The sequence below is a fragment of the Salvelinus sp. IW2-2015 genome, unplaced genomic scaffold (assembly GCF_002910315.2).
Source record: "Salvelinus sp. IW2-2015 unplaced genomic scaffold, ASM291031v2 Un_scaffold1855, whole genome shotgun sequence".
Lineage (NCBI taxonomy): Eukaryota > Metazoa > Chordata > Actinopteri > Salmoniformes > Salmonidae > Salvelinus > Salvelinus sp. IW2-2015.
In genome coordinates, this window is record NW_019943220.1 from 22,713 (window position 1) to 36,004 (window position 13,292).

Consider the following 13,292-nt stretch of genomic DNA (forward strand, 5'->3'; position numbering starts at 1 on the left):
GTTGTATAAGTGAGTAGTAGTCACTTGTTGATAAGTGAGTAGTAGTCACTTGTTGATAAGTGAGTAGTAGTCACTTGTTGATAAGTGATAGTAGTCACTTCGTGATAAGTGAGTAGTAGTCACTTCCTGATAAGTGTGTAGTAGTCATTCCTGATAAGTGTGTAGTAGACAGCTCCTGATAAGTGAGTAGTAGTCATTCCTGATAAGTGAGTAGTAGTCACTTCCTGATAAGTGAGTAGTAGTCACTTCCTAGTAAGTGAGAGTAGTCACTTCCTGATAAGTGAGTAGTAGTCAGCTCCTGATAAGTGAGTAGTAGTCAGTTCCTGATAAGTGAGAAGTAGACAGCTCCTGATAAGTGAGAAGTAGTCAGTCCTGATAAGTGAGAAGTAGTCAGTTCCTGATAAGTGAGTAGTAGTCACTTCATGATAAGGTGAGTAGTAGTCAGTTCCTGATAAGTGAGAAGTAGACAGCTCCTGATAAGTGAGAAGTAGACAGCTCCTGATAAGTGAGTAGTAGTCAGTTCCTGATAAGTGATTAGTCAGTTCTGATAAGTGAGTAGTCAGTTCCTGATAAGTGAGTAGTAGTCAGTTCCTGATAAGTGAGAAGTAGTCAGTTCCTGATAAGTGAGAAGTAGTCAGTTCCTGATAAGTGAGAAGTAGTCAGTTCCTGATAAGTGAGAAGTAGTCAGTTCCTGATAAGTGAGAAGTAGTCACTTCCTGATAAGTGAGAAGTGTCACTTCGATAAAATATGTAATACTCTGCTCTTGATTTTTTTTTTTTTCACTAGGCACGTCAGTTAAGAACAAATTCGTATTTAAAATGACGGCCTACCGGGGACAGTGGGTTAACTGCCTTGTTCAGGGTAGAACAACTATTTTTTTTACCTTGTCAACTCGGGGATTCGATCCAGCAACCTTTCGGGTTACTGGTCCAACGCGTCTAACTACTAGGCTACCTGCCGCCCACATAGCCCTGATAAGAGGTGTCGATAGCTCTGCTGCGGCTGGATGAAGCGTGCAGTGGTCAGATAAGTGCAAACTCTGTTTGAAGTGCACTAGTTTTTCAGTCCCATTATAACAGATCCAGCTAAATGTTGTCCAGCTACCATCTTCAGAGTATTAGACGCTTATACTTCTCCTCTCCACCAGGTATGCCATAACATCACCTCAAGGAGGTAATGCAGATTCCTGAACAAGAGTTGTTCTGGAGTACCCCTTCACAGCAGGGGACGCAGCTCACCACCCTACAGTACACTGGTTCACTACTGCCTGCTAAGTACTTACAACCACCACCCCAATTGATTGTTCTACCAACCAGATAATGCTAACTAAATATATTTTATTTATCTAGCTCTTCATTTTACAGACATATCAGCTACAAAAATGACCAGCTCCTATTCTCCACCCCAAAAACTGTTACAGAGATGTAATGAGGTGGTACAGGAGAGCGAGACGGTCAAGAATAGCCTATTTTCTCTTTCTCCTCCCCCTGCCTCTCAGCTGCTGAAGACGTGGTCCCGGTGTTTAAGAACTACATCAAGGAGACCTCAGGATCACCTGGACTGTCTGTCTGCTGTGGAGGGAGCTGTTCCCTGGAGCAGGACATCATCAGACTGCGATGGTCAAGGTGGGTTGTTGTCTGACCTGTCTGTCTGCTGTGGAGGAGCTGTTCCTGGAGCAGGACACTCATCAGACTGCGATGGTCAAGTGGTGTGTCTGGCTGGACTGTCTGTCTCTGTGGAGGAGCTGTTCTGGAGCAGGACACCATTCAGACTGCGATGGTCAAGGTGGTTGTCTGTCTGGACTGTCGTCTGCTGTGGAGGAGCTGGACACTCATTAGACTGCGATGGTCAAGGTGGGTGTCTGCTGGACTCGTCTGTCTGCTGTGGAGGAGCTGTCCTGGAGCAGGACACCTCATCAGAGGCTGCGATGGTCAAGGTGGTTGTCTGTCTGGACTGTCTGTCTGCTGTGGAGAGCTGGAACCACTCACAGACTGCGATTGGTCAAGTGGGTTGCTCTGCTGCGACTGTCGTCTGTCTGCTGTGGAGGAGCTGGTCCTGGAGCAGAGCACTCATCAGACTGCGATGTCAAGGTTGGTTGTCTGTCTGGAACTGTCTGTCTGCTGTGGAAGGAGCTGTCCTGGAGCAGGACACTCATCAGACTGCATTGGTCCAAGGTGGGTTGTCTGTCTGGACTGTCTGTCTGCTGGTGGAGGAGCTGTTTCTAGCGCAGCAGAGACTCCAAACTGCTATTGTCAAGGGGGTTGTCTGTCTGGACTGTTCTGTGTTTTAGAGCAGGAGACTACCAACTGCCTATTGTGTCAAGGTGGGTAGAGTGTGTAGTATGTAGACTGGCGATAGATAGGACTAAGTCCTGTCAGGGAGTGTTCCTACTACTTGTACATTAAGCTGCCTCATGCTAAGCAAACAGGAGTTGGGCTCTGCGCCTATGAGCCGTTCGCTCAGATAAGGGTTTGAACCCAAAATAATTTTTCCAATCGTTTCGTTCTAGAACAGAACATAATATTTTGGGTCCCTTCCACTTTGCGGCAGCTCTGAACAGTTGGAACCGAAATAAGTCTGAACCAGTTGGGAACCAAAATACAGTTCTGAACACAGTTGAACCAGAAATACATTCCTGAACCAGTTGGAACCAAATACAGCTTGCTAACCAGTTGAACGCAAAAATAAAGCTCTTGAACAGTTGAACCAAAATAAAGTGTGGTTTATTATCGTTCCTTTCTCTTCCTTTTTTCTTCTTTTTTTTGCAGAGCAGCACCAGATTTAGAACATGGCTTGTTGTTTGTTGTTGTTAATAATCCAATGTGAAACGTGATAACTATATTATCGCTAGCTAGCATTGAAAAGTTAAATCCATTCTTCTGTTATTAAAAAAAAATCTCCTTAATTCAGAATCAGGCAGTCAGAATGCTTCTGAGGCGGGAGGCAGTATGTAAGTCCGATTAGGTGCTAGACTATGCTTCTAGGGGAGGGGCAGGTTGCTAATGTCCAATAGGGTGCGTAGACTATGCTTCTGAGGGGCAGGGGCATTTGTAAGTCATGGTGCGTGGACATATGCTCTGAGGGGGAGTGGCATTTCTAATAGTCCAATAAGGGTGCTAGACTATGCTTGAGGGAGGGGAGGGGATGTGCTAATGCCAATAGGTGCGTAGAGCTATGCTTGAGGGGGGGGGCAGGGTTGTAATGTCCAAAGGGTGCTAGACTATGCTTGCTGAGGGGGAGGGGCATGTGGTTTAATGTCCAATAGGGGTGCGTGGAGCGTATGCTTCATGCGGAGGGGAGGGGGCAGGTTGTAAATGTCAGAGGTAGGTGGGGACGACTATGCTCTGAGGGAGGGGCAGGTTGGTAATGTCCAATAGGGTGCTAGACTATGCTTTGAGGGGGAGGGCAGGGTCTGTAATGGTGCGCAATAGGTGCGGTAGACTATGCCTTCTGAGGGGGGAGGGCGAAGTGGTGTGAATGTCAATAGGGTGCTAGACTATGCTTGGCTGGGAGGGGGGGAGGGGCGGAGTGTTGTGGAGATGCCAATAGGGGTCGCTAGACTATGCTCTGAGGGGGAGCGGGCAGGTGATGAGTCCAATAGGTGCTAGACTATGCTTCTGAGGGGGAAGGGCAGGTTGTAATGTCCAATAGGGTCCTAGACTATGCCTCTTGAGGGGGAGGGCAGTTGTAATGTCCAATAGGGTGCCCTAGGACTATGCTTCTGAGGGGGAGGGCAGTTGTTAATGTCATAGGGTGCTAGACTATGCTTCTGAGGGGGAGGGGCAGGTTGTAATGTCCAATATGGGTGCTAGACTATGCTTCATGAGGGGGAGGGGCAGGTTGTAATGTCCAAGAGGTGCTAGACTATGGCTTCTGAGAGGGAGGGGGCAGGGGGTTTGTAATGTCCAATAGGGTGCATAGAGCTATCTTCTGAGGGGGAGGGGCAGGTTGTAATGTCCAATAAGGGTGTAGACTATGCCTCCTGAGGGGAGGGAGGTATGTAAATGTCCATAATGGTGCAGACTATGCGTTCTGAGGGAGGGGGCAGTATGTAGGTGTAATGACCAAGTAAGCGGTGCTAGACTATGCTTCTGAGGGGAGGTAGTTGTAATGTCAAAGGTGCTAGACGTATGCTTCTGAGGGGGAGGGGCAGTTGTAATGCAGTATAGGTGCTAGACTATGCTTCTGAGGGGGAGGGGCAGGTTGTGAATGGCCAATAGGGGTGCTAGACTATGCTTCTGAGGGGAGGGGCATGTTGTAATGTCCAGTAAGGGGTGGCTAGAGCGATGTCTTCTGTAGAGGGGAGGGGCAGGTTGTAATGTCCAATAGAAAGGTGCTGGTAGACTACTGCTTCTGAGGGGGGAGGGGCAGGTTGTAATGTCAATAGGGTGCATAGACTATGCTTCTGAGGGGAGGGGCAGTTGTTAATGTCCAATAGGGTGCTAGACTATGCTTTGAGGGAGGGGCAGTTGTAATGTCCAATAGGGTGCTAGACATGCTTGCTGAAGGGGAGGGGACAGGTTGTAATGTCCAATAGGGTGCTCTTTCTTTTTTTGAGACTATTGCTCTGAGGGGCAGGTGGACTGTGTTAATGGGGTCCAATAGGGGCTGAGACTATGCTTCTGAGGGGGAGGGCAGGGTTGTAATGTCCAATAGGGGAGCTAGACTATGCTTCTGAGGGGAGGGCAGGTTGTAATGTCCAATAGGGTGCTAGACTATACTTCTGAGGGGGAGGGCATGTGTATGTATGTACATAGGGTGCTAGACTATGCTTCTGAGGGGAGGGCAGGTTGTAATGTCCAATAGGGTGCCGTTTAGACTATGCCTTCTGAGGGGGAGGGACAGTTGTAATGTCCCATAGGGTGCTAGACTATGCCTTCTGAGGGGCAGGGGCAGTTGTAATGTTCAATAGGGTGCTAGACTATGCTCTGAGGGGGAGGCGGCATGTTGTAATGTCCAAATAGGGTGCTAGACTATGCTTCTGAGGGGGAGGGGCCATGTTGTAATGTTCCCAATAGGGTGCTAGACTATGCTTCTAGGGGGAGGGCAGGTGTAATGTCCAATAGGCTGTGCTAGACTTATGGCTTCTGAGGGGGAGGGGCAGAGTCTGTAATGTCCAATAGGGTGCTAGACTATGCTCCTGAGGGGGAGGGGCAGGTTTGGAATCGTCCATGCAAGGTGCGTAGACTATGGCTCTTTGTCTGAGGGGGAGGGCAGGTGGTGTGAATGACCAGCAGTTCCTGATAAGTGAGTAGTAGACACTTCCTGATAAGTGAGTAGTCACTTCCTGATAAGTAAGTAGTCAGTTCCTGATAAGAGTATGTAATACTCTGCTCTTGATTTATTTATTTCACTAGTCAGTGAAGTCAGTTAAGAACAAAATCGTATTTAAAATGACTGCCTACCTTGGACAGTGGGTTGACTGCCTTGTTCAGGGGTAGAACGACAATTTTCTTTACCTTGTCAGCTCGGGGATTCGATCCAGCAACCTTTCGAGTTACTGGTCCAACGCTCTAACTACTAGGCTACCTGCCGCCCCACATAGCCCTGATAAGAGTGTGTCATACTCTGCTCCTGATAAGTGCAGTTCAGATAAGTGCAAACTCTGTTGAAGTGCACTAGTTTTTCAGTCCCATTATAACAGATCCAGCTAAATGTTGTCCACGCTACCATCTTCAGAGTATAGATCTTATACTTCRCCTCTCCCACCAGGTATGCCTATAACATCACTCTCAAGGAGGTAATGCAGATTCTGACAAGAGTTGTTCTGGAGTACCCCTTCCAACAGCAGGGGACGCAGCTCACCACCCTACAGTACACTGGTTCACTACTGCCTGTAAGTACTTACAACCACCACACCCCAATTGATTGTTCTACAACCAATAATTAGAATAAATATATTTTATTTATCTAGCTCTTCATTTTTACAGACATATCACMTACAAAAATGACCAGCTCCTATCTCCAACCCCCCCAAAAAACTGTTACAGAGATGTAATGAGGTACAGAGAGCCGAGACGGTCAAAGAATAGCCTATTTTCTCTTCTCCTCCCCCCCTGCCTCTCAGCTGCTGAAGACGTGGTCCCCGGTGTTTAAGAACTACATCAAGAGACCTCAGGATCACCTGGACTGTCTGTCTGCTGTGGAGGAGCTGTTCCTGGAGCAGGACACTCATCAGACTGCGATGGTCAAGGTGGGTTGTCTGTCTGGACTGTCTGTCCTTCAGTTCTTATGTCCTCCTTTCCTCACTCTCCTTCCTCGAAAGACTCATCCTCTTGCTTCTTCAACCACTTGATCAAAACTTCTGGCGCTGACGAAGACAGGAAGACCTCTCAGCCATGTGTTTAAGCCTTGGGGTCTGTACAGGACGATGCAGTCGCTAATCTGCCCCCCTACATGGAAACGATCCTTTTCCCTACCACAATGCCCTTCTCTTGCTTTATTAAGGAATATAAGCCTGTAAGTGGTACTCACTCCCTGGTTCTTGGTAGCCTGTCGCTCTTTTGGGTGGCTCCTGTAGAGAACCATTTCAGGATGCCTTCCTCCTCAAGGATCTCCAGTGGTACATTTCATACAGCAACCCACAGGCAGACGAATGACAACAGACATGTTCAACCGTCTAACATCACAGATAAAAAAAGAAAAAGAAAATCATTCCGGATGAAACTGCACTACTGAGCACTTGTGTGGGTTGATAGATCCGTCTCATGCTTACCACTAGAGTGACAAGCACGCCGCATTCAAAAGTGACCAAAACTCACCAGGAAGCAGATAGGAACTGAGAAGTCGGTCTGGGCGTCACCACGCAGAATCACTCTTAATATTGCGGGTGTCTTGCTAATTGCCTATGCATATCACCTTTGTCTATTCATACTTGCACACAGCATGTGAAATTTTATTGTCAAATCAGGTGTTGCTTCCTAAGTGGCAGTTAGATTTCACAAAAGTGTGATTGACTTGGAGTTTAATTGTGTTGTTTAAGTGTTCCCTTCATATTTATTTTGACAGTATACTTATCTTTTTATTCAGAAGAAAAGAAGCACGGGTTGGAACGTTCTGGGAACGAACACGAAAATTACTCTTTTTTAGAACACGAATCAGAAGGCAAACGAGAAGTAATCCTATACTGTTTCGGGACATAAACTGTATATTTACCACATGATGGGACAATGGTTATTAACATTAATTTACGTATATGCAACAGCCCTCCCGCATCAAAAGTTATCTAAGTGTTGCCTAGCTGCCCAGCGTTGTGTGCCAGGGTTTCAGTTAGGAAAATGGCGCGGAAGATTTAAATATGAACGGATCATCCTTGTACTTCCACAGATCCGACCTGGCCCACATACACAAGGAAATAATTGGCCACAATGAGAACATTTAACGTGTCTGTAAAAAAGCAGCCTATAGCAACCAATTACAAAGACAGTAGCCTGCAATTGGCCGTTGCCATGTCTTTTCAATGTTAGTCCATTACAATATTTTAAACCTCTTCCTCACATTGTTCCCTAACTCACTGTTAGGACCAGACCCGAGCCTCTTCTTTCTCTAACTTCAATGCTAAGGCCTCCATCTTGTAATCAAAACAGTGGGCAAGCGCCTCCCTCTCGTCTCTCTACCACTAACAGCAGCAGCGCCAACAGGAAGTATGGTGCTGAACTGTTTAGGCTATATTACATGGGCCTCCTTCTGGACAATTTGGGCCAACTCATTTGTATTATAACGTTCAAGTTAAAATTATGACCGGTTTATGCCTACCGGCTCATGGAAAAACCACTTGGTTGTGTGCGTGTAAGCGTGTTAACTTAAATGACACAACGACAAGCGTTCCAGTATTAACACAGTTTACTATACTATATGAACACACTTACAGGAGCATTGACACTCAAGTAGGTCATCACCAACAGACTCCCTGCGCCAGCGCGGCACTCTTGACTGAGTGTGCCGGGTCAATAAAGAAGTATAGGGATACTTAAAACATAACTTCAAACATAGGAACCTGCCCCTTACCCCCCAGAGAATAGTCTAGCACCTTACTGAGCATTACAAGCTGCCCCTCCCCCTAGAAGCATAGTCTAACACCCTATTGACATTACAACCTGCCCATCCCGTCAGAAGCATAGTCTAAGCACCCTATTTGAAATTACAAACCGCCCCTCCCCCTCAGAAGCTAGTCCTAGACCTATTGGACACTTACAACCTGCCCTCCACTCAGAAGCATAGCTTTAGACCCTATTGGACTTACAACCTGCCTCCCCCTCAGAAGCATAGTCTAGCACCCTATTGGACATTAAACAACATGCCCTCTAGCATAGTCTAGCACACTATTGGAATTACAACGCGCCTCCCACTCCAGAAGCATAGTCTAAGCGACCCTATTGGACATACAAACATGGCCCTGCCCTCAGAAGCATATCTAGCAAAAACCTCTGGACATATGCAACACTGCCCTCCCACCTCAGACAGCACTAGTTAGCACCCTATGACAATTACACCTCCCCTCCCCCTCAGAAGCCATATATGCACCTGATTGGCATATCAACATGCCTCCCCTCAGACGCATAGTTAGCACCCTAATTGACATTTACAACATGCCCCTCGAAGCATAGTCTAGCACCTAATTGGACATCTACAACCTGCCCTCCCACTCAGAAGCATAGTCTAGCACCTATTGGGACATTACAACATGCCCCATCCCCTCAAGGAAGCATATCTTAGCCACTATTGCCATTACACACATGCCCTCCGAGCAATAGTCAGCACCCCTATTGGACATACAAACCTGCCCTCCCACTCAGAAGCATAAGTCTAAGCACCTATGTGGACTTACAACCTGCCTCCCCCTCGAAGCATCAGTCTAGCACCCTATTGGACAATTACAACCATGCCCTCCGCCCTCAGAACATGTCTAGCACCCCAATTGGACAATTACAACCTGCCCTCCCCTCAGAAGCTAGTCTAGCACCCTATTGGACATTACACTGCCCTCCGCCTCAGAAGCATAGTCTAGAACCCATTGGACATTACAACCTGCCCCTCCCTCAGAAGCATATCTAGCACCCTATTGGACATTACAAACATCGCCCCTCCTAAGCATAGTCTAGCACCCTAAATTGAACATACAACCTGCCGCCTCCCAGTCAGAAGGCATAGTCTACGCACCCTATTGGACAGTTAAAACATGCCCTCCCCCTCAGAAGGCATGTCTAGCACTATTGGACATGCAACCTGCCCTCCCCCTCAGAAGCATTGTCAGCACCAAATTGGACATTACACACCGCCCCTCACCTCAGAAGCATAGTCTAGCACCCTATTGGACATTAAACCTGCCCTCCCCCTCAGACAATATCGAGCACACTATTGGACATACACAGCCCCTCTCCTCAGAAGCATAGTCTAGCACCCTATTGGACATCACACTGCCCTCCGAAGCATTAGCTCTAGCACCCTATTGGACATCTACAACCTGCCCCTCCCACCTCAGAAGGCATAGTCTAGCCACCCTATTGGACCATTACAACATTGCCTCCCCCTCGAAGCATAGTCTAGCACACCTTATTGGGACATTGCAACCTTGCCTCCCCTCAGAAGCACTAGTTCTGCACCTATTGGACGATTACAACCTGCCCTCCCCTCAAGAAGCTAGATCTTAGCACCTATGGACGCTTAAACCTGGCCCACTCCCCCTCAGAAGCATAGTCTAGCACCCTATTTGGACAATTACAACCTTTCCCTCCCCTCAGAGCATAGTCTAGCACCCTATGGAATTTACCAACCTCCCCCACAGAAGCATGTCTAGCACCCATTGGTCATTACAACCTGCCTCCCTCAGAAAGCTAGTCTAGCACCTTGCCTGGACATTCAAACTGCCCTCCCCTCAGGAGGCATAGTCTAAGACACCCTATTGGACATTACAACCTGCCCTCCCGCTCAGAGCATAGTCTAGCAACCCTATTGGACATTACAACCTGGCCCCTCCCCCTCAGAAGCTAGTCTAGCCACCTAGTTGGACATTACAACATGCCCTCCCCCTAGAGCATACGTCTAGACACCCCTAGTTGGACTACAACATGCCCTCCCCTTCAGAAGCATAGTCTACACCCTTTGGAATTCAACCTGTCCACTCCCCCTCAGAAGCAGTTAGTTCTAGCACCTTTGGACATACAACCCTGTCCTCCCCTTCAGACGCATAGTCTAGACCCTATTGGACATCTACAACCTGACCCTCCCCCTCTAAAGCATAGTCTAGACTTTGAGACATATACAACTGCCCTCCCCTCAGAGTATAGTCTTAGCACCCTATTGACATTACAACCTGCCCTCCCCTCAGAAGCTGTCTAGCTATTGGACCATTAAACCTGCCCTCCCCTCAAGGCATAGTCTAGCACCCTATTGGACATTACAACCTTGCCCCTCCCCTCAGACGCTAGTCTAGCACTTATTGAGACAATTACAAACTGCTCCCTCCCCCTCCGAGCATAGTCTAGCCCCTCTTGGACATATAAAAACACTCGCCCTCCCCTCGAAGCAATAGTTCTAGACCCTATATGGACATTACACATGCCCCTCCCCCTCAGACGCATAGTCTAGCCCCTATTGACTTTAAACCTGCCCTCCCCTCAGAAGCATAGTCTACACCCTTTGACTTACAACTGCCCTCCCCCTCAAAGGCATAGTCTGAGCACCCTTTACTGGCATTATCACACATGCCCCTCCCCTCGAAGCATAGTCTAGCACCCTATTGAGACACTTACAACCTCCACTCCCCTAGAAGGGCTAGTCTTAGCACGGCTTACTGGACATTACAACTGCCCCTCCCCCTCAGAAGCATAGCTCTAGCACCCTATTGGGACCATTAAACCTGTCCCCCTCCGAAGATGTCTAGCACCCTATTGCGTCATTACAAACCCTAGCCCTCCTCAGAGGCATAGTCTAGCCACCTTACTGGACATTACCAACCTGCCCCTCCCTCAGTGAGGATGTCTAGACCCTATTGGGAACTTACAACCTGCCCCTCCCACCTCAGAAGCATAGTCTAGCACCTATGACATTTACAACCTGCCCTCCCCTTCAGAACGCATAGTCTAGCACCCTCATTTGGACATATACAACATGCCCTCCCTCAGAAGCATAGTCTTAGACCATATTGGACATTACAACCTGCCCCTCCCCCTCAGAAGCATAGTCTAGAACCTATTGGACATTACAACTGCCCTGCCCCCTCAGAAGCATTAGTCTCAGCACCCTATTGAGCAGTTACAACCGCCCCTCCCTCAGAGATAGTTAGCACCCTATTGACATTTACAACCCTGTCCCTCCTCAGAAGCAGTAGTCTAGCACCACTATTGGACAATTAAACCTGCCCTCCGCAGACGCAAGTTAGCACCCTTTGGACATATGAGCAACATGCCCCTCCCCCTCAGAAGCATGCTCTAGCACACTATTGGACATTACCAACCTTGCCTCCCCCTCAGAAAGCATAGTCTAGACCCACCACCATACTTTTGAACATTACAACCTCCCCTCCCCCTCACAAGCTATATCTAGAGCCCCCCCCCCAACCCCCCCCCCTATTGGACATTACAACCCTGCCCCTCCCCCTCCAGACGCATAGTCTAGCACCCTATTGGACATTACAACTGCCCCTCCCCCTCTAAGCATAGCTCTCACCACCTATTGTGACATTACACATCCCCTCCCCTCAGAGCATAGTCTAGCACCCTAATTGGACATTACAAACCTGCCCCTCCCCTCAGGGAGGCATAAGTCTACGCGCCTATTGGACATTACAAACATGCCCCACCCCTCAGAAGCATAGTCTAGCACCATAGTGGACATATACAACTGCCTCCCCTCAGAGCATCAGTCTCAGCACCATGACGTTACAAATCGCCCCTCCCCTCATGAAGCATAAGTCTAGCACCCTATTTTGGACATTACAACCTGCCCCTCCCACATAGAAGGCATAGTCTAGCACCTAATCGGACTTACAACCTGCCTCCCCCTCAGAAGCGATCTTACTGCCTGATTCTGAATTGAAGGAGATTTTTATAAAGAAGACACTCGGATTTACTTTTCCAATGCTAGTAAGCGTATATATAATCACGTTTACACATATGGATTTATTAACAACAAAACCACAAGCCATGTTCTAAAATCTGGTTGCTGCTCTGCAAAAACAAGGAGAAGAAAAAGAACAGAAAAGAACGAGTATACCAACTTTATTTTGTTCCAACTGGTTCAGAGCTTTATTTTGGATTCCACTGGTTCAGAAAATGTATTTGGTTCCACTGGTTCAGAACTGTCCTTTTATTCCACTGTTCAGAACTGTATTTTGGTTCCCAACTAGGTTCAGACTATATTTGGTTCCAACTGTTCAGAGCCATGCCGCAAAGTGGAAGGGGGACCAAAATTTATATTCATGCATTCAGAACGAAACGATTGAGAAAATTTTTTGGGTTCAAAACCCTTTAAATCTGCAGCCAGAACGGCTCATACGGGCAGGAGCCCACACTCCCTGTTCTTGTACGCATGAGGCAGCTAATGTACAAGTAGTAGGAACACTCCCTGACAGGGACTTAGTCTATCTAACGCAGTCTACAATACTACACAGCTCTCCCACCTTGACATAGCAGTTGGTGTCTCGTGCTGCTAGAACACAGACAGTCCAGACAGACAACAACCTTGACCATAGCAGTTGGAGTCTTCCTGCCTCGTTAGACAGCTCCTCCAAGCAGGACAGACAGTCCAGACAGCCACCCCACCCTTGCCATCGCGTCTGATGAGTGTTCCTGCTCCAGGACAGTCCTTCCACAGCAGAAAGACAGTACCAGACAGACAACCCACCTTTGACAATCAGCAGTCTGATGAGTGTCACTGCCTCCAGGAACACTGCCTCCCACGCAGACAGACAGTCCCAGCACAGAGGACAACCCCCATTGACCAATCGCAGTACTGATGAGGTCCAGCTCCTCACGCAGGACAGACAGTCCAGACAGACACCACCTTGGACCATCGCAGTCTATGAGTGTCCTGCTCCAGGAACACTCCTCCACAGCAGAAGGAACGTCCAGACAGACAACACTTGACACATCGCAGTCTAATGAGTGTCCAGTCCTCCACAGCAGACAGAATACCAAGACAGACAACCACCTTGACCATCGCAGTTGCATGGTGTCCTGCTCACTAGGAAACAGCTCCTCCACAGAGACAGACAGTCCAGACAGACAACCACCTTGACCATCGCAGTCTGCATGCGAGTGTCCTGGCTCCAGGAACAAGCTCCTCACAGCAG

The 13,292-nt window shown here is 48.1% G+C and overlaps 1 protein-coding gene across 1 annotated transcript in view; it reads left to right on the forward strand.

Annotated features, from left to right (window-relative positions):
• Positions 1-13,292, forward strand: part of eif2b5 (eukaryotic translation initiation factor 2B, subunit 5 epsilon) — a 34,913-nt gene that overhangs the window by 13,610 nt on the left and 8,011 nt on the right. Inside the window, 2 exon segments of the mRNA XM_024139621.2 lie at positions 5,714-5,837; positions 6,069-6,194. Of these exon segments, the coding sequence (XP_023995389.1) occupies positions 5,714-5,837; positions 6,069-6,194 (250 nt within the window).